The sequence below is a fragment of the Caloenas nicobarica genome, chromosome 3, assembly GCF_036013445.1.
Source record: "Caloenas nicobarica isolate bCalNic1 chromosome 3, bCalNic1.hap1, whole genome shotgun sequence".
Taxonomy (NCBI): domain Eukaryota; kingdom Metazoa; phylum Chordata; class Aves; order Columbiformes; family Columbidae; genus Caloenas; species Caloenas nicobarica.
The window spans coordinates 121,047,135-121,073,330 of record NC_088247.1 but is presented as its reverse complement, the minus strand read 5'-3'; the positions used below and the strand labels follow the sequence as shown (position 1 = coordinate 121,073,330).

The window sequence follows — 26,196 nt, the reverse complement described above, 5'->3', positions numbered from 1 at the left end:
TAATGGTGCTGAAATTGATAGCTCTGAAGGTACTGTCTGTATCTGGAATGAGTGCTGAGGCAAACTTTGGTAAGCACTTGTCTCTTTACAGTTCTAGCATACACATGAATTAAAATTGAAAACAATTCCATTGAGTAGCTGCATGTGGACACTCTGGGCCAGCTGCAGCGGTCAGCCTCTGCTAGGTTCGGAAGAGATCATATCTTTCTAATATCAAAATCCTCCTGATGTTATACAGTACAAAGAAAATATTATAGTTGGTCAGGACCCTGTTCTGCTTTATTAACATGTTATAAGAGATTCTTGCTAACAAAGAACACATAATAGAATTAAGCAATAAAGCCAGTGAATGAGAAAGTATTAATTTACAAATGGGAGCCTGTAGCACAGAGATGAACTGACTGGCTCAGTTGTACAGGAATTTTGTTGCAGACTCTGAATTAAAGTTGTTTCCTGACTCCCAGTCCAGTCCTTCACCACTCTATTCTGTGCCCTTCTGATCCTCTGTAGTTTAAAACAAAATAAAACTACTCAACTTTGCCTGTATTTTATAGCTATTAATAAGAAAACAAGTGCCTTTTGTAGTTCTTGCACAACAGAAGTGAAGTGACTGTGGTGTATGCCAGCTGGTATTTTTTTGTTAAATGCTAACATTAATGATAATTAATTGGATAATTATATAGAAATTTTCTTTCTGGCTTATGTCCATATGGATAGTATAGGCAGAAAACTGAGCCCTTGCAGTGTGGAGTGGAACGTCTGAGCAATTAATCGTTTCAGTGAGTACTTGTAAACAAGGTCAGCTCAGCAGGCATTCAGGAAATCTCTCCTGAAATGTGATGCTGTCTTCATTATCCTTTTAAAGGGTTTGACGGTAGGACCTGAGCAGCAGGCAGGATTTCTCAGCTGTGCTGTTTGAGTATGTACAGCAGGTTTCTCAGGACTTGCAGACCCATAGATAAAAGACTACATGTCTGGTGGGTTTTTTTAATGTTTATTAAAACTGTATGTTATTCTCATAGCCTTAAAGCTGTTCTTTTGCCTGAGTTTAGTCACAATTATTCAGGCGGTTTAGGCTAACAAAAATCTACTCAGATTAGTGTCTGGTTTACCTTTTTAGCTAATATTGAGAGATGTTCCTGTTATTGTCAGCCTTCTGCATGTTTCTATTTGGGAAATATTGACCACCACACGTTCTGAGAAATGCTCAATGTTTTGTTTCATTGTGTTGGGGGTGATCTAGTGGATGTAAAAATAATCTCAGGTTTTCTAGTTGCCAGGGGTGTAGCTGTGCCTGCTGGAGACAAATGGAAATTGCAGAGTATGGAGCACATACGGGACCCGGGCGTGAAGCAGCATGTTGGTGGGATAGGTGCCAGTGTTTGCCTTGCCCAGTGAGTTAAAATGTCACGTTGCTGTGTGGGATTGATGTGGGAGGGGATGCTGGAGTTTGTGGGACAGCGCTGTGACCTGTGCAGGGATCACTGAAGAATCTTTCCCACTAGAGACCGGTCTGATGCCTTTACCCTGACAACAGTGCCCCTAAGGAACCCGTGCTGTGCTATTGGCCATCCTTGTCCTGATGCTGCTTTAGCTCTCCTCCCAAATGGAGGTAAAAAAATAAAAGTGAATGGCTTTAGTTGGAGTCTTGCATGGAAACTCATCTTCTCCCAGGGAGGTTGTGTCACTGGCAATGTGACTCCCTGTAGAAAGTCATAAAAGAGGTCTGTGTTACCATATGGTTTGAAAATAGAACTCTAAATGTTCTCCCAGCTAAGGTGGCTATCAAAAGTGATGGCATCAGTATGGGAATGGACAAATACAGAGGCCAGGTGTCTTTAGTGGGACTCTTGGTGCAGGGGTCTGTCTGTGTGTATCTCCTGACAGCACCGTGGCACCTGCCATGGAAACCTGTGCCTGACTCTGCTTCATTGCCTGTTTGAAATCACAGCACGTGCTTTGAGATACAGGGGGCTGGACAGAAATAGCATATTTTCTTATTCTTTGCCAGGTGATATGTGCTGTCTAACACAATATTTTTGTAGTGAAGAAAAGGAACAGAAATACCAGAGCACCAAAGGCAGTAAATACTTAGGCCCTTTGGTTAGTGTGAGTTAAATGTTCCAGGGTAGCAAAGTGTGTGTTTGCAGCGGCCGTTTCCCTGGTAGGCGGTTGCTTATTGTTGCTGTTCTTAGAAAAACCCTCAAAGGACGAAGTGGAAAAGAACAGAGAATTTATAGTACTTTCAGTAATGTGTTGATGGCAATAAAGTGTATCTGGTATGTAGCAAGTGTTAATTTTCAACAGCTGTCTTTAGGTAGAAATAAATTCTCTGATCTACACCTCCTAAAATACAATCCAGAACTGTCATGTTCAGCTGGTCACAAGATTAAGCAAATCCCCCAGTGAAAGCAGGCAGTGGTGAAGGGAACACGACCAGAGGTGAGGCGGGCTCACCGGTGGGGGGAACACGCCGTCCATTTCGGGTTAATGTTGGTGCCACTTGTTTAGAGCCCTGCGGTTGGTAACCCCTTCTCTCCAGCTGCCTCCCTGCTCTGTAAGGGGATCAGCACTGGAACACGCCAGCGGCTTTTGGAGTCAGTCTCAAGGTCGTATCTAAATACAGGGGTGCAAAACGCAAGGGCTGTCCTGCATGTTCCCATTTTTAAGTAATTAGTATACGAGAAAAAAATTACCACATTTACAGTAACTAGTGCATTATTACTGTTCTAGTTACTATTTCAAAGAGCCTGCCCTTTGCTGAGGGTTTCAGGACTGATACAGTAAGAAAAAGATCTTTTTCTTAGCTTTAGAGCTGGTGAGGGCAGTGAGATGGAGTTCACTTAAGAGGGAGGCATAAGATGAAGTGCTCTAAAAGCTGACAAAAAACAGTGTTCTGGTTATATAACCACCTCAAAGAAAGAGCAAGACTGGCAGGAGGATCAAGTCCTTTTAAATGATTTGTTTATTTGTTTGTCCCCAATTGTGTCACTCTCCTGTAGAAAGAAGAGCAGCTGCCTTGGGGCCAGCAGACATTGAAATCCACGGGCACTTTTGCCCTCCCAGTTGTTCTGGCTCTACTACAGCTTAACAGCAAAGAAGTTCCTCTTGTAGCAATTTGAGTGGAAGTTTTGGCCACATTTATACTACTATAGTGAGACAAAGTGACTGGATGGCAAAGGAATTCTGCCTTGATGAAATGTAAGCAATCTAGTGATGGATTAAAAATAAAGCCAGCCTCATAAAGGGTTTTTTCAAAGCATATAGATCTCGATGGAAAGTTTTTGTTTGTGGGTTTTTTTTTTCAAGAAGGGTGAAAAATTAAATTCATTTGGGAGAAAAGAATATAGCTTTAGAAATTATGCAAAGAGGGCTGTTGCTCTAGGAAATATCTGGTGTGTTTTAGTTGGCGAATAAAATAATGTCTAGAAAGGAAGGTTAGTTTTTAGTTAATTAACTCTATAGAGAACAGCAATGATCTGTGAAGCCTGTCTTCAGGCACACTGATAATATTTAATTCACTAACGGCCCAGTGATTGCATCTTGATTGACTGCATTGCGAACTGAAGATTTTTGTGACAATACTTAGGTGGTTTTCTTTGTTACAGCCCTAGTGCTTGATACAAGCCTTTTATGTAGGAATCAAAGTTCTGCTGTAAAGATTTCCCACCTTGCATATTGCAGAGAAAGTAGTTGGTGCTCTTAAGATGATGCCAAAGCCCAAAGGCCCTTAAAACCTCTGAATTTTATTTTAAAGATCTCACAAGATTTCAGCTGGTCTCATCATTTTCTGGCACTTGATTAATAAATCTGAATGTGTGGAATTGGTAATAATATTCAGTGAAAAGGAGATACCTGGAAACCATTTGTAACACTCTTAGTTATTTCTTGTTCTGTGCTATGTCTGTTCAGGTTCATTGCCCATTTTGTTCTGATGTGTAGTTCTCCTGATAAAGGATGGTAAAAATAAAGAAAATCATTCAATATCCTTCCCTACATCCATTAATTGATGTTTTGTGTTCTGTTTGTCTTCCTATAGTTGCATACAAAATCTCTTTATCACATTAAATTATGGCGGTCTTTAAACTGCCCATGTCCAGTGAAAAAATTCATGTGTACAAAGTAGGGCTGGCAGAGGAAGACTTTGTGTCAGAATTATTGTGTGAAGAGATGACACAAACTGGTTTTGGTAGGAATAAACTTGGAAAGTAACATGAAGAACTATAAATTACATGTCTAATCTGTAAGATATGGTGAATGGAGTCAAGTAAATCTAAAGAAACTTGCTCCCTAGATCTGTCAGATACCCAAGGAAAACAAAGCTTAAGCTGTTTGTTCCAAAAATATGTAATTTACGTTTGTTTTAAGTATGTTTCCGGAGTAGTTATCTTGGGTGCAATCGTGGGTCTTTACTGGGCATTTCTCCAGTTAGTTTCACATTGTTGGGTTGCTAGTACAGAACAAAAATTGACAGGATATAGATTTTACTCAGGGTCTGGTTGCAGTTTCTGAAAATCATCAGCTTGGGGAAAAAAAACTGGATATATTTGAGATTGGCAAGGTCTTTAGTATTGAGCAAGTTTTTTAGCTTTCCCTTTAGAACTCTGTAGCATTTAAATAGTGCCAAGAAACTATTTTCTGGTTGAATTGATGTGTACAGTGTAGTTACTGTCAGGAAAGTTTTTTATTTCAGTGCCTGGGCTTACAGTTTTCTGCTCTGTGCCCCCGCAAACATGGCACTATTTGTTAGCAGCTATTTGTTTCGTTTTTCCAGAAGCATTTACCATTTCTAGAGCTTGTCCTGAAGTCATCATTCGCTTCTGATTCATCGTGTGGAGGTTCCCTTGGGTCTGAAGTTTTCCTGAGAAAGAACAAGCCTTTGGTCTTATCTGCAACATTAGAAACTGGTGGTTGTTTAAATACTGAGTCAATGCACTGCTATCAGCTTTTTAAGCTACTGTTTTTCAGATACTGCTTTTACGAAATTGCTACAGACAAGGAGGTGCAAATAGGACTGAAATGACTGAAACTGCCAGGAAAATGTGCTTAGGTCTGAAATCTCTGCCAATGCTGCCATTAACTTGGACAGGACACTGGTAAGAGTAAAAAGGTGACAACCACTTGAGATTACATTGCAGGAATGAAAGCATCTCTGACTAGAGCTGGTTAGCATTGATGTCACTATTCTAGAATTTAGTTTACTATAGTTTGATGTCTAGTGGGATGTCTGTGAAAAGCCTTTTATCTATTCTACAACATACTTTGTTTTTTGTTGCTGTATGCATTGTGCTAAAGAGCATAGTTGTCCAGAGACTGCTTACACCCGTCCTGCTCAGTCTTTGGACCTACATCACAGAAATGACAGGATTCAAGATCTTTTTTCAGCCATAAACCAAAACAAACCATGCAATCATTCTGCCTTTGTCTTTAGCTTTTCTACCTTACCTTATCCAAGGCTGGAAAAAGAACTTCTGCCTGAGCAGCAAGCCTGTGCTCTTCTCAGGCTTCCTGAGTTTCTTTCCTGATTCTCTCTTTTAAGATTCACTGCGAACATGCCACTTATCTTTTAGAAGTTACACTTCCTCACTCACTGGTACAATGTTTTTGCTCTGTGTAGCTATTTGGGGAAAAAAAAGTGTCTGTATTTGGAGGATTTGGTTCTTTTGTCAGTTAAACATACATGTGTATTTTTACTGATTTTTTAGATTCATCCTTGTTTATATGCAGTACAGGCTTTGTAGTTCAGTGTTTTCACACTAGATGTCAATCTACTTGCATATGTAGAAGTTGCTATCTGTTTTTTGCCTTCTAGATATTTCTTTCACCAGTTGGACTAGTAGAATCCTGGCTTCCATGTACTTTGCAGGGGAATCAATGCCATGAGAAAATGGATGAATCTCAATATCAGTTTTCTTTTGGTGGCTAATATTGAAGAACAATTCTTTCAAATAAGATGACAGTTTGGGGATGCAAATCTTAGCACACATCTGGACTGAGGGATGCATGTTCTGGATGGAAGTACTTAACTCCAGATGAATCCTGAATTTTTTTGGTGATTAAGTATTATGGTTTTTGAAGAGGTAGGAGTAGGAAGAACAGAAGCACTTTAAAAAAAAAAATTAACAATTTTTGATATCTTATGTCAGCAGTACAGGTAGAAGCCTCTGCTTCCCACTGTAGTGGGGTTTTTTTCCACATACCTGAAGTAGTATCTCTACTCTGAGTAACTGGAAGGAAATGGACCTCATTGGTGCTGTGGGTGCTGCTGGCCGAATTCGGTGGCTTACACTGCAGTTGCTACTCACAGAGCAAGCAATAGTGGTGGTAACAATGTGACTCCCCCACTCTGTCACCCTCCGGTTGTGTGACAGCTCCAGTTTTGTGGCAGACCTCCTCTGCCCCTTCTAAAAAAGCCCGGTGTGTTTTTAGACACCACTAAAATAGCTAATTGGTCTATGAACTTGCATAATTGTGTTGACAGAGGTAAATGTGATTCAGTATGAAACGGTTGCTGATCTGCTCTGTCATCTCTGCTGTCCTGATCCTGGCTGGCTTCCAAAACTCCAGTTCCCCTTGGAAATGGCTGCTTTTTGATTTTTTTTTTCCTAGTCAAGCAGGGTTTTAAACATCTTTTAATTAGTGTCTCTGTAAGATGAACTTGACCCTAGTTGGAAATATTTCCAAGAAATTATCTCCACCATGAAGATGTCTTGTGTTAACTCTAATTCTGTCAGATTAAAGCATTCAAACACTAATTCTGCCCTTAATATCATACAAGAGTCTTGTTATAATTTAGGTGTATTAGTAGTGGTGTTCCAATGTAGGTGAAATTCTTCTTAAAGAAACATTGTTTTTCGCATGTCCCTACTTGTTTGGATCAGAGTTAATAATTTCGTATGTCTGAATAAATGAATGGAAGTTCACATGCAATTATAAAGCATATTAAAAGTATGTAAGTAATTATTTTAACTACTGAATTCTTCAAAGCTTTCGGTGCTTTGTTTGTGGCAAAATAAAATACCCTGGTGTTTTAATTTTTGAAGTAAATATCAGTACCTTATTAATACAATTATTTTCCAAGATTTTCCTATTTCTTTAAAAATTTAAGAGCTAAAAAATCCCAAATATCATTGAAGAACCAAAGCTGGCCAGTGTTTGTAGTGATTTGGACATCTGGTCTCTATTGGTGTTTTAGATGTCAGTTTAGAAAGTGAAACAATACATTCAACATGTTAATGTTTTTTCCTTACAAGGTCAGAAAATCCTTGTAGCTCCAGTGGAAGTGCTGTAAGGTTAGGGAGGATGTCCAACTTTGTGAACAAAGATTCACCTGTTTAAAAAGGTGGTGAATGTACATATAGTAATAATGAAAATAACTGTCTTAAAAAATCTTTGACCTGAAATGATTTGTATCCTCTAACCAGCATCTATCTTGCAACAGTTTTGTTATCTGAAGGAGTTTTGCCCTAAGGGAAGTGTGTTGCATTCTGTGGCAAATGTAGCCTCTTCCAAAATTCACTGGGGTGCCCTGAAGGACAATAAGTAGTTACTTGGGACTTGGAATTGGCTGTAAAAACATATCGGGAAGGAGTTCATTTCAGAATGCTATGTAGTAACATTATGGAACAGAGATTTAGGTATTCTTTATCACATTTTAGCCTCACAGAATTTGCGGGTGGAGCTAAGCGGCAAGCAAGATAAATTAGAGCCATGTTCACAGCGCTCAAATTGTACAATAAAGTTGATATGTGGCCAGGGAACCTTGATTTGTGAGAGTAACAGGAGTAGAGGCAGAGGGAAAACTGGAGGCTCAAAAAGATTCTTCCACATGCAAATGAATTGGAAAGCTCTCCGTTATTCTGAGTTATGGGCTCTTTGCATCTCCCTTTAGCATTTTTGCCTATGTTTGGGCCTGGTGTCGAGCCAGGTTTCTATCAGGATTGTGTGGCTGTTCTATTTAAACGTAGCAATTTTGAACTGCTTATGGTTCATGTTAAAGCTACAGCCGTGTAATCATTCTCATCCCATATGCACATAGTAAATGTAATTGTATTAAAACTGTCCATAGAGATGAAGGCCTGCATTGTTTATGCATAGTTTTCTGGTCTGGTAATTTGTTCTCGTTAGGGTCTTCCATATTACTTTTTTTTCTTAATCTTGTAAGGGTTGTGTACATGTTTTGGTTAAAAAAAAAAAGTTTTCTCTTCCAAGTGCCCTGTTGCTTCAGGGTTTGCCTGTTTCCTAGTTGGTCTTTGCTGGTCATACCAGTGGTGTATCAATTGTATACCTGGGGAAAATGTGTGACTTTTTTTCCTAATAAAATCAATGTTCTGCATGTTGTGAAAGGTCTATGGAGAGGAGTCTTAGAGGCTGCTTTTTTTTTTAACCATCAATTACAATTTGCTTAGTTGGGCAGGGTTTCTGGCTTTGTTTTTATCATTTTGCTGCTTGCTGTAAGAACAAGGCAAAGCAGGAGATATTAATATTTAATTATACTCTGAATCTCAGCTGTAATCATGTTGCCTTTTGTCTGGATTAAAAAGGGTGTTGTCTCTTCAAATCCATACTGGATTTCTGCCTAAGAAGCTCAGTCCAGATGTCATCAACAGATATACTTAATCCTTGTGTTGTATTGAGCTATGCTTACCAGTTGTTTGGGTATATTTGTAATGGAGCAGGCTCTTGGGTTAATTTTTAGAAGTGAATATCCCAATTAGAAAACTAAAGTGGATGGTTGGCTTTTGCAGACCTTCGCTGCACCTTGAGGACGAAGCACTGTTAACTGAAATAAGAAATGGACCCTTCATTACTTAGGAATTCTGGGGCTTTGTCTTCCAGTTTTGGAAAGCTAAGTCATGAAAAATGTCCAACAATTAAAACAAAAATGGGGTGAAAATTATTTTAAAGCTGAAATGTGGAGTTCTATCTGTTTTGGGGGATGAATTAAGAAAATGTGGTATTTTTCTACATACTGTACCAGAATATTGCATAAAGGAGTATAGGTTGTTTCTATGATTAAAGCAAGGGATAATAAAAGAACAGAATGATTTGTACCATAGTAGTAAAAGATCTGTCAATGCTTGAATTATGAACTCGTTTCCATTGTTTAAGTAAACCAAAAAAATGTAGGCAAGACTGTAACATCCTGTATTAAGTTTAAAGCCAAAACGGATGTACTGTTTTAATTAAATAAAAATCCATTTTGCCGCTTTATATTATAAGAGAAAAAGTTGTTCTCTAATAAGAGTAGAGATACTTTTTTTTTGCTTGCAGGCACCTTTGTAATAACTACAGCTCTTATACTTGGAATGTTACATTTGTCATGTAACGAAGGAGCAGTAGAGCCAAGTTAAATGTAGGAACTCATCTTGCAATAGTGTTGCTTTATTGATGCTACACAGCAGACCCTGAGAGTTTCACAGAAGTGCCGGAGAGCTACACATATGTTTTACATAATTCTAATGGAAGTTCTGCGGCTAAATTCCCTGCATTGCAATGAAAAGTGAGTCAACAACTGTGTACTGGATTGTTTATGGCATTACGTATGTTTAATTCTTAGAATCAGCATTACAAATATTTGCTGTCTGAACTGCCAGCACAAGTCCTTGGTGGCTGGATTTTGACTTCTCTTGACTCTGAGTGCCAGGATTTTCAGCCTCCTGGAGTTGTTTAGTGTTCCTGAATAATTTAGCATGTGGTTTGGTGTGTGTGTCCAAGAGGAAATGTGCTCTGGTGATGAAGATAGTGTTGGTATTCCACAGTTTGAGGGATGTTTGTCTGACCCTGATCTTTGGAAATGCGGGTCTTTTGATTTGGAAACCTATATTTGGGAATATATTCTGTCTAGAAGTGACACAGTAAAAATCTAGCTGTTTATAGATTCTTGTCTACACTATGTATAATGACCAACTGAGACCACTAAATGCTGCTGTAAAGATGGGGATTTCTTCTGCCATAGATTCCCACTGTGATGTCAGTCTAGTAATGTAGGCGAGGCTTTTCATACATGATCTCGGGTTTTCTCCTTTTACGGGTACCCAGTTTGGGACTCTGGAATGTGACTTGCAGAAGTGATGGGTGCTGAGCTCCCTCCTGATCTCAGTTACGTCTGTTTGGTGATTAAATTTGTCATATAATCGTAAATATTCTTAAAAATCAGGCCTTGCTTATCTCAGAATGGGCATTCCAATACCTAGAAGGCTTTTAGTGTCTTTATCTGGAGCCAAATCTGTGGTCTAGCCACTCTTTTCATCTGATGTAGACGATATCCTGAATTTCATTGCAGCTGTTGTAATATAAAGTTCTTATTTAACAGATATGATTTGTATAAAGTGTTTGGACTATTTTTTTTGGACGACAAAGAAGCTGGAGCGTATTCCTGTTTTTTATAAAGTGAAGTGAACTGTTCTGACATTAATTTTGTGAAATGATCTTGGAACAGCTCCCCTAATCATACGCTGCTAGTGTTTGTAAGCTTGCAAAACTCTTCCTCCTAAATTATTAGTTTGATCACTTTGCTTCTAAGGTCTTGGTGTTGCTGAAAAGGAAAACATCTTTTATTCTCTATGCTCTTAAAAATGGCCAAACAGACCTTCGTGAGCAAGTTCAAAGAGAACCTGTGCCTTCTGAGAGGTTTTATTCCAGGAAACCTGCCAGTCTTCAATGCATTTTGACTCTCTGCCTTCGGAAGTCTCAGTTGCTGGAAGCACCTGGTAACTCATTCAGTACTCATCCTTTCTTGCATTAATGAAGCACTGGCAATTAGCTACAAAACCTACATTCTTGTCATGCGTGATACTAATGAAATATTTGTGCCTAACAGACTTCAGCAAAATTAGCTGCTAGTGAAATTACTGGTTTCCTAGGATTTTTTTTTTTTTGCAGTTCTCAGTTCACATCGCCAAATCTCCACTGTCCCTGCAGCGTGGAAATGATCAGAAACAGGTCTGGCTGCTCTCACTGGCCAGGCACAACAACGTCTCAAAAAAGGGGGAAGGGAAAGAAAGGAAATGGCATAAATTACAGAAAACAAATGAGATGTTTGATACCTCCTGACAGCCCCTGAAGCTTTAGAGAAACATGAAAAAAATGAAGATTTATGAGCTTAGGAACATGTTTATACTTTGCCAGTAATTCTTTTCTTACCAAGCATTTCACAAAATATCAAAACCTGATGTATATTAAGAAATTACAAAATATTACTCTTGCTTTACTATTACAAACTACCTTTGTGAGAGACAGTAGTTAGGTGGCATCGCCTGAACAATGCTCTTGAAAATCTAATAGCTGATATACTTAATTATATAAATCAAAAAGCAGAGAGCTGATTTTTACCTAACTCTTACTGGTTATTTTAAAAAAAATCTTAGTGTTTCATTACCAAGCATACATGCTTAGCCCATTGCCCATAATTCTTCTGAAAATGTTTTTAAACCATTGAACAGAAACCAAACCAGCTATTTGCACTAGAAAACTTTACAGAAATTTAGATGCATCAATAGCTAGTGGATACCCGTGTCAGAGGAATATGCAGTTATCCTAAAAAAAGGATCAATATGCTTTCTAAATGGGCAATTCTTCGCAGTGGAGAACATTGCCCAGCTCACTACACATTTAATGAGTTGGAGAAGCATTTCCTGGGTCTATTAATGTGTTGACCCAAACAGTCTTTTTTCCAGATTGCCTCCTGATGCACATTTCTGCTCTGGTAGCTTAAATTGAATGAAGCATAAGGGAAAAAAAAAAAAAAATTGTGCAAGACAAGGTACTCATTAATAGTTATTAACAATACCCATTTAGGAATACTTGAAAATAGCGTGGACTAATTGTCTTCCACAGTTTCCTTGGCTTTTTTAGATGTTTTTCTTGCATGTAGTTGTAGATCTTTTGTTTAAATTTTGTAAAAACAGAGGTCAAGTCTTATCTTGCTGTCCTCATTAGAAGTGTCACTGACTTTAGTAGAAATAAGATGCTGTCTTCAGTGGAATTCTGCTTTTATTCTGGGGTTTGAAGTCTGAAGCTCTCAATACCCAAAAATAAAAAAGGTACTGCTAAAGGGGCAGGTTCTAATAAGTCAACAGGATGATGTCCAAGACTAATGGAAAGTTTAGGAGGAAAGATCAAGACCTTTATCCTCCTAATAATAATAATTAAAAAAAAAATCAGTAGATCTGACTTGCTTCCTGTAAGTGGTAACTTGAAGTAGCAGGTACCATAGTTGCCTTGAGAAGGTGATAGTTTAGGATTTCCAGTCTGGGTTTATTTTTGTAGGACTCTTTTTCTTCTAGAAAAAAATCTCTATTTCTAGATTCATTTTATCACTGTTGCAAATGAACAGGAAAACTTTTTTAGAGAAATAGTCTAAAAAACAAGTATAATGAGAATACAGTGTAGTACAGCACAGGAACCACTGAATGGCAAAAATATGTATCGGATACTATTTCAATAAATATTAAAAGCCTTGTTTAAAATAACAATTTTCTTCCAGAATGAGGCATTGAACCAAGATACACGTTCATGCTCTGGCTTCCTCAAATAGCTTGGAGCTCTGCTGTTAAATGTGTTTATTTCCGCTAGGTGGGTATATCCCCAGTGACAGTTCATAGAGCGCAGGACTGGCCTTGGCCACAGGGACACTTGCAGCACGGCTGAGGCTCATCTGAACGATACGTATGTCTATTGAGCTCTTCATGATATAGAAAATATAAAGTCTAACAATTAGAGATGCTATAAACCAGATTTGAATAATGTAGATGTGTAGGAAATCAAGTATCTTATGATTGACCTATTTTTGGTTCTCTGTTATTCAGGATCTCAGCTGGGTTTATCAAAGGTATCTCCTATTGAAGCAGTTTGGGATCATGACTGGAAAGGCTTCTGTAGATGATGTATTTAATAGGGACCTGCAAGATAGCCTGTGTCATCTTAGGGGCTTGAAGCCAAAGTGCCCACAAGTGAAATGATAAACTTGTGGAACTTACTAATTCAGTAGAGGAAAACAATCCCTATATTAGGTCTTTCAGGAATTGTATTTTTAATGTCTCTGAAGTGGTAAGGAAAACATCATGAAGTAATATGTTAAAGATGAAAATAATTTTCTTAGGGTAAATGAAATACAACTCTGGAATGTGACAGTGTGGAGAGATGTAGTCGCTGCCATAAGGTCTGTGTGTCTGTCCCTCAGTTGGGCAGTGTGGCAGAGGTTGGGCACGTCTGTCCGTCCCTGCAGCCTTGGCTGCTGTTTGTCCAGACCTTGACCTCAGGGCAGAGCAGACAGGCTGGTCTGGGAGAGTATCTGACTTTTTAGATGAAAGATGTATTTATGGAAACAAATAATACATATCAACAAATTCTAGTTCTTGGTAGCACATCGAATTGATTGTAAAGGGGATTTAATTTCCAGGGAATGTTAAATACACATCTTGCATACCATGGGTACCATGTTACCTTCCCTATAAACATACCATGCTGGGTTCACCTGGAGAGCGTGTTCTGCAGAGCCCTTGTCGAATAAAGAACATAGTAGCTGTAACATATCCTTATGTTAATCTTTTGCTTCCTCCTTATTGTAGCTATATTTATCATGCAAAAAAAAAATAGAGCATTATGAAAGCAAGTCTTGACAAAGCCCGGATTTTTCTCATTGTGTGGAATTTAAGCAGACTATTAGCTAGCATAATCTACTTTGTGCTTTTCTGAACAGTTGTGCTAATATAATATTATTAAAACATTTTCCTATTCTTTTCATATATTAAAATGTCTATTTTATACCACAGTTGCTTTAAAAAAAGCTCCTTGAGATTGCAGGTCAAAAAGATGGGTGTAGCTGCTTCCTTTGAAAATATGCAATTTAAATTACCAAATTAAATCACACAGTGTAAAGTCAGTGGGAAAACAGACCCGAGCTAGCTGAATGCTTAACAAGAAAACTTCAAAACACCTTTGTCAAGTTATAGATAAAAGGAAAAATCATATTCTCACTCAGACTTGCTCAGTACTCTATAGCATTATGATTTAAAAATTGTGATGCTTCCCTGTTAAAATCTCACTTTTTAAATTGGAAATGGCCAGTTTGTAACTTCTTGGTGAGCCTTTTTTTTCAGTATTAACTGTGCTAAGCACTTGTAAAGTAAGGGAGAGTTTTGAGGAAAATAGCAAGAATCCCAGTGGTGCTTGAAGGAATTTCACTGTGTTTTGGTCTGGTCTTATGTTTAGTTCTTGTGTAATAATTTATTCTGTGTTTTTCTGTGTAAATCTGTCTTCTGAGAATTACATAGAGAATACAGCAAGCATGGTAAAGTGGTCCTTGTGTGGCTTTTCAGTCTGTCTCCCTTACCAGAGAACAGAAAAGTGGTGTTTTTCAAATTTGTGATTGTACTTGTCATCTGCAGTTTTCTGTCTTACCTGGCCGCTCCTGGGCTGTGGATGCACGTTGCTTTGGGAATTCTCCAACTGGGTGGCTGCAACCAGGCTGTTTTATTTTGACCAGGCTGTGTAGTGGAATGGATTTTAAGTAAAACTTGAATTGCTCAAAGTATGATGATTCATTACAGTCTTCCAATAGGGTGGCTTTGAAGTGGCTGAGGTAAGGGTCTAATTAATATCTTCAGGTATGAAATGGATGGTCAGAGGCAATACTACTTTGCTCTGTGTTAAGAGTCCAGCCATTTGTTTTAAATGCAGTTTACATGAGTGATGGGCACTCAGCAGTTCCTAAGCATTAGAACCAGCTTTTCTTTTCCAGCAGCCTGAAAACAGCAACAGTTCCTCCTCGTTGCAGCTTCCCGTGGCCTTTAGATTTAATAGATGTGGAATGAGAAGTAACTTCCAGTTGCGTTCTGTGGGGTTAGCCAAAATTCCCAGTCTGCCTTGTGAGCCAAATCGTACCCTGTAGAGACAGACATATTACAGGGAAAAAAAATACAACAGACCTTTCTGCTGCTTCTGGCTTGCTCGGCATGTTTACTGCTTTGGTAAGACAGGACAAAAGCTTAACGGGAAATTTGCTTTTGTCTTGTACTTTCTGTAGGTCAGTGTGGACATAAAAGCTCTTTGGAGTCACTGAAATGGCTGAATTTGGGTTTACTTTTCATTTACTTCTTTATTCTTTGGAACAAATTTCTGCAATGCTATGCAGTTTTTTTTCTGATAAGATCTATGAAAGAAGCCAAATGTGACTTGCCTAATGTGCTTTAAACAAAGAGGTATTCTGATAACTTTTTAATAAAAAGACACTTATGATCCCAAGTTGTAAATAAATTACTAAATTCTACTTGAAGTTTACCAAAACTATTAATAGGAAAATCCATAACAGATCTTTGCATTGTATACAAGGAAAAAAACAACCAAACAAAAACCACCAACAACTTCAGACTTGGTTTCCTTCATTCTGGGATAATTCCTCCTCTTTAAATTAAGAGGTGAGGATGTTTAACATAGATTGGCATAACAAAGTAAATTTGAGGTACATAGAGTCAAATTCTGTGCTCATACAAACTAGTAATGATCATTTGTTACATTAAGAAAATCTTGCCAATATCACAATGTGGGGAACGTTAACACACGTCATTTTTCTTAGGTTTGTAAATAGAAATGCAATAACAAAGCATGTATTTGAAGCTTATTCCGTATTGTGCGACACAGTATCTCTATCAGATTCTGCTAATGTGCCCTTGCTGTCGATGTTACTTCCAAACAGCACCTGGCAGAAAAGGTCATCCCGTATTCCCTGGAGAAGCGCTGCCCTCGAGTGCAGTGGGGTCGGACAGAAAGGGAAGAAACACAAACAGATTAACAGCACTCATCTGACAGCTGTGTGTGAAAATACCCAGTCAAACACTAGTTTTGATTAAATATCTTTCTCCCCTTTCTAAAACAGTTACGGAACTTCTGCTAAAGATCCAGTTGGCCAAGAAATCCCGACTGCGGGGATGCCCAGGGCCTGAGCGGGCGGCTTCATTTCGGCACCCCCTTCTTGTGTCCTTAGCCTGCTGCTGGCTTTGCCTTTTGGTTTGAATCCTCTGCAATAACCCATCACTTGGCTTTGGTTTGGTGGACACCAGTGGGATCATTCTAATAAATGTGTTAAAATTCTCCTCCCTTGCGCTTTGCCTGATATGCTTTGTTTGGGGACTGCAGCACAGAAGCCCCTTGAGTAGAAACAGCTGTATTTTGGGTCACATGGCTTTGGTTTTGTACCCCAAGCTAGAGCCTAGTTTTGAGAGCTAAAAAAAATTACTAGGAGCCAAGGATGAAGGTCAGTAGGAGGATTGTGACTGTACGTGTTGCTTGGGTCCTCTTGACCTTATCCTGCACCAAAATGTTAGTAATTCTTCCAAAGATTCTCCCCAGGATCCCTCGTGTGTTTACTTGAGAACCTGTTTTCTTCACCTTACTGAGACCGTGATCACTTTTGCTAAAGTTAAAATGCTGAATGTGTTGGGTTTTTCCAGGCCACACTGATTCAAATCATGTCAAAATCTAGTATTTTCAAGCATGCTTTTGTTTCCAAGGTTTTTACTTTTTTTTCCCACAACAACACTGAACCCTTTGCATTTTATTTCCAGATTCCCGTTGTACTTGTGGGCTCTGGTAGCAGGAGCAGAGGTGCAGGGACAATGGAATGGCTCTGCAGTAAACTCGGAGATGTTACTAGAGCCTGGACTTAGGTGTGAATCTTGGGTTTACAAAAACAAGAATTTCAAGTAAAGTGTTGCTAGCCCTTAGGATTGTAGAGCAAAGCTTGAAAACCATGGCTGAGTTCTTCCCAAAAGCTCAGCCAAACAGCAATGAAGAAGGATTCCACATTTCTTCTGCAAACATTTGAACATCAGGATTTATGAAAACTTGACAGCACTGTTTGAGGATACAACAACATTTTGGAGGTATCTTATAAATATTTGCAATCCTAGTCTGTACACTGACACAGATGTAAACACAAATCTTCAAAAAGCAACATTCTATCCAATGTTTTATCCCAAACAAAGGGAAATAAAGTATAAACAAGCTGGTGCCTTTATTTTCTGTCCCTGTAAATAAAAGCACACATTCCTCTTGTTCCACTGTGAGTGTGCTTAAGGTGAAGACAAACAAAAACACTTCCCAAATTGCGCCCAGCTCGCCAAGTATTCATGCCCTAATTTTCAGGCCTGTTTCTAGCACTGTAGACTGTAAATGGCTCCAATCCTGGGATAAAATAGTTTGGCTTTTTGCATACAATAAATGAACTATTGCATAAGCATCTTATGTATGTCCATGGTTTGATAGTCTAGCACAAGAGAATGTGTTGTTCACTTGCTGTTTGTTTGGCGTGTTTGCTGTGGAAAGGCTGGTTTCTTCCAGCATCGGAGTTACTTTTTCCTTATCAAAGTTGGAAAATGTTTTGGTTGGAGAATAGTGCCAACCAAGCCATTTATTTTAGAGAAGTCTGTTTTATAGCAGATGTTTCAGTGGTGTGTTTTTTGGTTTGGTGGTTGTTTTGTGGTGTGTTTTTTTTAAATTTTATTCAGGGAAATAAAGTTCCTCTACTGTTTGTAGCATTCGAAGCATGATGTCTCTAGAGCTGTGTAAGTAAGTTATTATTTTGTATGACAAGAGGCTCCTTGAATAACATTTCCAGAGGACGTGGGTTGGATTCTACGTGGCCAGGCATGGTTCGGAGCAGTTCCCAGGTGTGCATGTTTGCCTGTGCCCCAGGAACGCGATACTGCACGCAGCCAGGAGCTAAATCAGGATGGTATGAAACCAGCTCTTCAGATGGCATTTTCCAATAATAAGTTGAGTGGAGAGAGCCTGGTTGCCTCGGTAACAAGCCAGAGTCACTTAGCGAGGTTTGGTTTAGATCATGAAATAAGGGGAAAAGGATGATGGATGCGGTTGTTTAAACCCCTCTGAACAAGCCACCATGATTATGGGGGTGGAGAAAGTGCATTAAGTCTGTCTGGGAAGGTGTTTGTCCTAACCAGCTGAGGAGGTAAAATCCAGAATGTGGGAAAATGAGTGTTTTCAGAGCGGCTGCAGTACCTGGGGCGTGAGGGGTGTGTGGGCATGTTGTGTAGGTTTGGGTTGGGGATTTTTGTGAGCAGCCCAGGTGTGGTGGATGGGACCAGTCTGTGAGAAATAAAATGTGGTAGGAAATGGCTGTTTGGAGACTGGCTGTTGTTCCAGACTCACTGAAGTACTGTAGCTTTAGAAATCTAGAATTTAACACATTTATAGAAGAGTGAGCTTCAGACTGTCCTGTCACAGAGTAAGTTAAGGAATGTCCTGGTTTGAATCAGACCGGTGTGCCAAGCGCAGTGGAGGCTTTTTCACTGCCCAGGAGAAGTGGGCAGCAGCAGGGAGTCTGAAAATGGATGCTGTAAATGGCAAGCTGGAACTCCACGTGCTAGTGCTTGCAGCTGATCTCATCTCTGATAACCAGCTGGGACACTTGAGGTATTTTGTGATGTTACCTTGTGTCAGAAATTGTCTGGAAAAAAAAAATCTTGTCGCATAGGGTCTCTAACATGATACAGTTCTATACCTCAGGTGTGTTTTACTGGCTCAAGATAAGCAACCTTTATGTGCACTTCTCATAAACACATAATAATTGTCTGACTGCAAGAACATTGTATTTTATAATAGTATGGGTTTTTTTAATGGATCAATTAATATAACTGTTCATAAGACAACTTACAGTCTTCATATTGGAATTTAAATAATGATATATTGTAATACTAATCACAGTTATGAATCTGTCAGTTATTAAAGTTATAAAGTTATAAAAATATTTATGTGGAAATATTTCTGCTTAAACATGGTGCACTAAAACACTTTCTCTTTTCTATTTGAGACTTTAGTACAACAGAAAATATGGAGGAAGTATTTTTTTGTAATTAAAGCTCTGTAAGCATTTTGTCTACTGCACATCAAGTGTTTGTGCATCTATTTTTTAATTAAAATGGTTTTTAGGTCCTTGCTAGAAGTATAGTATTGAATCCACAAAGCTACTATGTACCTATTTCAATGCTTTTAATAAGCACTTAAAAGGGGTCATTAAAGTAAATGCACTTTAGCCTTTAGTCAGCTATGGTCTTGTGTAATATTCTGTAATACTTTTTGAAATAGACACCTTTTAAATAGGGGGATTTGCTTTAAAAGGAGGAAGGGTAAACAGAAAAGAACTAAACATATTCTTTAAATGCTAACCCTCTCATTTTCTTTGCAGGAAGTCCTGGCTGAGTAAAGTTGGAAGCCCAAGTTCTCGCATAGACCGAACAAACTTTTCCAATGAAAAGGAGATTTCCAAACTTGACTTCTCAGGATTTAGCACTCGATACTAACAGAAGAAAACATCACTAAGCACGAAACTATGATGTTACTGCTGCATGATGGTTTTTTTGTGCCTCCATAAAATGTCACAAGAGCATTTAGATGCTTTCTGTACTAGAGATAAATATAAATGGTCCCTATTCCCGTGAAGTAAGAATTTTAGTTGCCATGTTAGACATTTACATGATGAATGTCAATATCTAGTATCTAAAATGCCAATGCCTAATTTATTGCATCTGGAAAGCTATATAAATTGTTAAGTGTTAGTGATTATTTTTGCACAATGATACTTGTTATATATAACCATATGGAACCTAATCCTTACACTGTGATTCATATTTTAGATGCAAAATAATAAATTCAAGTTCTGCTGTTTGTAATATCACCAAAAATATCTACCTACAGAACTGGATGAGGAATCTATTCTAACAGCTCTGTATTATAGATCAGGTTATTTGTGATAATTAGTTAAGATATAGTGATAATTTAAAATAAATGTTGCCAAACTAAGATTATCTAACCAGCTCTGGTTTAAAACTCTATATAACAATGCAGATAAGTCTTGGAACAAGATGATAAAAAGTGTGGCCTCTCACCTGTTTTTCCTTGTCTACCCACAGCTTACATATATGCTGACTCTAAGGGGGGTCTTGATCTTTCTGCTTTTTTGATGTTCTCACTAAAAGTGAAGATTTCAGCTCTCTTTCTTACAGATGTGTTTTTGCTCCTTAGTTAAGAGTGTATGTTGGAACCTGGTTCAGCGTGATGCACCCACATATATCATATCACGTACATGAAAGATCCTGAGAAACTTGTGTGCTTGCAATAAATACTGGATAAGTGTTTGCAGCGTGGGATTTAATTCTCATGTATAGTGCTCTTTTTGCAGGCATGGAGGAGTCTGTCAGGGCTGGAACACACCCATGTCCTCCCTTCTAAAGTCCTGCTGGGCCAGGATTAGTGCATGCTGGAAAACTTGGGTTAGATCTCCGATACATCGTGTGATCGGTCAGGAGAGGACATTTCATAATTCAAGCATTGCATTTCTTCATCTGCGCAGAGCGAGGTGTGCATAGAAAGGTATTTCTACTGACTGCTAGTTTAATTTTCACTGGGCCTTTGTGCATGAAGCAGTAAAATCTCCTGTCTAGAATTTGCAGCAGTTATTTATGAATTGTTATAGTTCAAACTGCACTTGACTTCTGTGATCATACACAAGTGTCCTTTGTTGAAGTCATTGTCAGTAACTCTTGTTTGACTCAAATGGCAAAGTTCAAGTGCAGTGGTAGCTCAAAAGCTGTTCCATCCTCTCTGAAAATCGCATCCTGCTAAACAGAAGTATTTACATTTTCCTTGGAGCTACCTGGCAGGAGATACCCCTTCAGCCTAAGGCATTTCCAGCCAAGTTGCTTTGCTCGCATTTTGAGCAACAATGAGAGAGGAAGATGGAAAACAAATAGGATGTTAGATACACAGGAAGGGGAGCCAAAGATGAAATTGTTCTTTTGATGTATTGACATGTTGGCGTGGGTGGAGATGGATGCTCACAAGGACTCATTAATTTTACCATGATTTAACTAGAAATGTGAAGTTTGAGGAGAGAGAAACAGCCGTTTAAAATGCTGCTTTTTTTGGAGAGAAAATGTGCAGGTAGAACTTTGAGAAAGTTGAAGAAATCTGTGTGTAACTGTTTCTCGCCTATTGAAAACAACAAAAATATTTAATGTCTTGATATGAGCACTACACCGAGGATTTCAGAATGCTTTTCCTAACCAAGAAGTATTTTGGCAGAAGTTATTTCTAATGTGGTATTAAGCAAATATAATTCCTATGATCTGTGGCCTATATACTGGAATACATGTGTAGCCTTCCTCTCTGCGAGTCAGCAGTACCCATGTTTTCTATTTTCAATATTCACTTCCCTCTCATCAGTGATATGACAAGAGACAAAACAGGCTGGGAGGCTGGCACATCTGCTGGGGAATCCAGCGGTTCTGAAGAACCTCTCAGAGGGATTGGATGAGTCTGGGTGAGACACCTTCACACTTAGGGAGGTTTGAGCCCTCTGTAGAATTTGGTTGCTTGGGAATGTTTTTCTGTGCTGCAAGTCACATGTTGCCATGTTACTGCAATTAATGAAGCGCAGTCTTGGATCGCATGCACTAATCTTCTCATTTTATTTAATCCTCAGATTCTGTTAAAGTATCGTGAGTCCGGAATCATCCCATTTGTGGAAATGCAGTGTGTGCAGAACATCAGAGCAGTATCTCTAGATGTAATGAAAACACCATTGATTTTTTTTTTTTTGAGAAGCCAAAGAATTCCAATGGTAAGATAGAAAAAAAGGCAAGAGCAGTTGGCTAATTAGACATCAAAACCAAGTTGACACCTTTTTCCTTTTCTACTACATACTAATATCACTCAGTTATAGCTTTAGATATCCTTTATTTTTATTTCACCTTATTTTTTGAAAATGCAATGCAGCAAGAACAACTGATATATAGGTCAGCTCCATTCTTGCTGCAAGTGGAAAGAGTTTCCACCTATCTAAAGGGGTTGAGCCTTGTGAAAGTCTGTCCTCTTTATTTCCAAGTTATTTGTGAATTCTGGACAATGCTTTCTTAAAGGAAAATCTTCTTGTATTCTACTCTCATTTAAGAAAGTTCCTGTCATTAAGCCTTGAGACCAGACATGTTAGTTAACATTGGAGCTTAACTCCTAAATGGCCAGGCAATTTCAAAAATGTGTGGCTTTATTTATATTTGATTGAAGAATTAAGAAATTAAATCTTCCCTAAGCAGTGAAAGGAATGGGAGCATTCTGCCTCATCAGGATGATGTAATCCTGTATTATGCTATTTATTCTCGATACTTATGATGTCGTAATGCAGAGTAGAAATCTCTGCTGTACCTACTCGTTCTTGAGCCTTCAAACAGACCAAATCATGGTGGCACTTTCTGCCATACTTTCTCTGATGTGACACCAATCTGTCACTTTTTATTTTCTTGATGTCTTCTGAAGCTGCCTTTCTTGGCTTGCTTTCTTAGAAAACTGTGTGGTTGTTTGCTGCTGGAATCTTCTTACTAGACAGAATGAACTGGATTAGTCAAGAGAGCTTACTGATTAATGCATAGCTACACGCTACTGCCTGCTGAAAGTGCTCTCATTTGAAGGGAACGATGGAGTGAAAGAGATCAGGGCAAGAGTTGGTGTCTGCTATTTTTTTCAAGTCTGTTCGTACAATAGCAATACCGTAAATTGGAATTTGTGTAGCGTTATTCATTCTTCAAGGCTCCTTAAAAGATCTTGTGTAGTGACTGTAAGTACTAGTATTAAAGAGTCAGAAGTTATTTCTGCATCAAAACCTAAACACATTGCACAGACGTAACTATGTTTGCCCCAATTCATTTGGTGTTAGTGCTGACATAACTGAAGAAGAAATGGAAGATCAAAGGAGGAGCAACCGCACTTTCAGTTAAAAGGGCTGCAGAAATGGATTAAAAGGTTTTACTAGTCAAAATTCAAGAATGGTTTAAGTATGAGGATACCAGTTGTCTTCCACAATTAGGTGATCTTATGTAACAGTTAATATACGTAACTACAAATACATGAAAATCTGATTAATCACTTCATGAATCAGTTGTGAAATATAATTGCCTTTATATCAGAAGGTGGCAGCATGAAGAATTACACTCCTAAACAGTATGAATGGTGTGAGAAGCTGGGCCCAATGTCATCAAAGGCACTCTGGGCTCTTTTGTAGCTGTGCAAATAGCTGCTTGGTGTTAACTAATGCCTGTGATTCCTCTGTTTTAGAAATGGGAAAGTCTTGAGACATTTCTTCCTGCATTTGAGTTGTTCCTGAATGTGGACAATAGGCTTTAAGCCACGTTTTGATTCACGGACATTTGATCAGTGTCAAGAAGTGACTCTTGTCCATCATAACCATGCACTGGTGGCTATTCCAGAAAAAAAGGGACAATGCACTTTAGGTGTTTTTGAGACCAGAATCCCTGATTTTCTCTGTTAGCTGAAAGGTAACCTGGCATTGACCTGTATCTGGCAGGGATATAGCAAAGCGAAGAACAGAGAGGCACAAGTTGTGTCCTCGGAGGCACTAACTCCTGTTCCGTTGGAATGCTGCCACAGCCAGCGAGGAGAGCAGGAGCTGGTCCTGCAGCTGGAGGAGTGCTCCCAGCAAGGAAACGCTTATTAATGGGACACCGCTTGAGAAGTGGTAGATTAGATGAAGACACTGAGTCGCTTTCTTGGTGCTGGCGCCTTTTTTTTTTTTTCCCTACTTGAGGAAGTATCAGTATGGCTTCTGGAACATCGTAAGAGCCTGAGCCTTCTTGCATGAAGTTCACCACTTGAAAACATGCCAAATATTGTGCTGTGCCAAGCAAACAAGTAATTACCAATTTGTAGTTACAAAGTTGTTCTGCAAAGAGTGGGAGCAGAGATAAGTGGGTACATGCAACCCTGGGAAGCATTAATAGCAATAAAAACACAATTTCAGCTGGGGCATAGGGATGGTAAGTAGAGCAGGAAAGGTGCAGGAACTGGATTTTATAAAGCTCAACACACAGGAATTTACCTGGGGCTGTTTGGAGCTGCGGTCAGTGGCATCACTTGGAACCGGTTCTTGGTGAGCAGAAAAGGGCCGCCGGGGGCAGAGGGTCTCAGCAGAAGAGGTCCTGTCTTGGAGTTCTTGAGCTTGGGAAGGTGTTCAGGAGTAAAAGCTCGGGAGATGACTTTGGAGCATGAAAAGAGAGCAAGATAAAATACCAGCTGTTAAGAGAGTCATCTGTTCAGATGGCAGCGTCTCAGTGCTCTGGGGACATTTGAGACTTACTGTGAGTCTTGTACACCTCTTGCTGATGTTTTGTAATTTTTCCCTGTCTAAAAACAACTAGCCTCATGAAATCTCTGTGACATATGCTACTGAACTGTACGACTGGTGTAGTGCTGAGCAACTTAGTTCACTTGGGGGAGAAATCTTAATACCAGGTAGGAAAATACACATGAATTGTCATGTGTATCTCTAGACAAGGGAGGGGCTACAACAGTGACATCTCTTATTAGAAATGACCGTGTCTGCAGTCAGGAAATGGGCAGACAAAAAAATTTGCAGACCAAGTTAAAACTAACTAATGACCCACTATATAACTCAGAAAGAAAAAAAACACTGTTCAGTTATCTAAGTTTGCTGACACTTTCAAAACAAAATGATGACTAAATAGTAATGTGTACTCCAAAGAATGAGTGATATACTAAGATGAATAGGATTTAGGCACCATTTATCACAGTTAAGCCATAGCCTGAATACCATAATGCTGATTACTTAAATTCATTATGCAGACAGCATAATCTAGCAGTCAGTAATGTGCCTGTGAGAAGGAGGAAACTATTTCTGTCATTTTAAACTGAATTGTAGGCACAGGGTGATTGACGAGATTGTGCTTTCTCTTATTTCTAAGATACAATCCTAACACTTGTAACAACGCTTTTGTCTGAAGCAAGGTCCATTAAACCCACTGAATCCCTACATTCTACAGTGTAAAGAATTCAGAAGAACTGTGAAATTCACCACCACTGATGAAAGGCCCATTTTCTACCCTCAGTCTTTCAGTAATATCATGACATTTCACCTAGTCTGAAGCTGTTTCTCAAACTGAAAATGCATTTTCTGATTCCCCTAGACTCTTAGCTCTTCAAGTTTGCTGGATCCAGACAAACAAGCAGTGTTTTGTGATAAATGCCTTCCCAAAGCCTTCCTGCCTCGAACCACCAGATGAGTCAAAGTTAGTGCCTTTCAGCTTCCAGTCACGGAACTACTTTGTCAAAGGTAGGAAGTGTGATTTGCCAGATGTGTGGAATCTAAGGCACAGAAAGGTTAAAAGTTTTGGTTTAGATGGTCACTTCAGCTGTAAAAAGGGAGCTTTACACCTTTGCAGCTCTTAAACTTCATATTGGGAATCTCGCTCAGCACCAAGGTGCAGGGTAGGGATAGAGCGTAGTGCCTTTGTGTGCAGGAACGTGAGCGATCCATTTTATATTTGTACGTAAGGGATATACAGGTATGTCACTCTGCACATGCAAGCAGCACCGATGTGTCTTAGGTCATCTCTGTTTAAATAGCTGGCAGTGCATGGGTGCGCTTCCAGCTTCTCTCTGTGTGACCAGCCTTCGTCCTGTGGGATAAATAATGCTTCGTTTTTACCCTGTGAGCACAAAATTAGTGAGAAGGGGAAAAGATAAAGCCCAGTATCAAATGGGCTTCCTATGGGGCAGCTCTGCTGACCAGCAGCTCTTTACCTCCAGGTAGCACTCTTCACTCACTGCTTGCTTTTTTAACTTTTTAAACAGTATTTGTGAAGCATAGGGAATGAAATAATACAGGAGAGTTGAGATATTTATGTATTCTCCTCTTCCCTTTTTTTCTAAAAGCCATGGCCAGGATTTATTTGTATTTTTTAAAACCTATCTGTGGGGAAATGGAGACGCTCCATGCTGTAGTGGGTATGACAGGGCTGTGATAATTAACATGATTTGGTATGCTCAGTACATGCTCAGTACAGACCTGCCTTGAAGCAAATCACCATAGAAATCCGCGTGGTACAGGGCCCTAGGGGAAAGGCCTGGGTATGTTCTTTTGCTTTGTGCAAGCCAGCACAGTAAGGTTTGTCAAATGGTCTAAAGGAGACGGCTTGCAGAACTAGGGCCATTCTGCTAAAAATGCTACAGGCTTGTAATTTGGAAGAACATTGGCTATAACACATTATCTTTGCTGCCATTGCTACGAAGTGGAAGAGGAAAAATAGATTTTTCTTTCTGCTGCTACTGCAGTGTAGGAGGCATTAACTTCTGGAAACTAGGAGGGAG

At 39.1% G+C, this 26,196-nt stretch overlaps 1 protein-coding gene across 1 annotated transcript in view; it reads left to right on the top strand.

Annotated features, from left to right (window-relative positions):
* The window catches only part of ACYP2 (acylphosphatase 2), a 31,017-nt gene extending 10,863 nt beyond the window's left edge, over positions 1–20,154 (top strand). Inside the window, exon 4 of the mRNA XM_065630766.1 lies at positions 19,208–20,154. Within this exon, the coding sequence (XP_065486838.1) occupies positions 19,208–19,322 (115 nt within the window). The 3' untranslated portion in view covers positions 19,323–20,154. The remainder of the gene's footprint in view (positions 1–19,207) is intronic.
* The last annotated feature ends 6,042 nt before the right edge of the window (positions 20,155–26,196 follow it).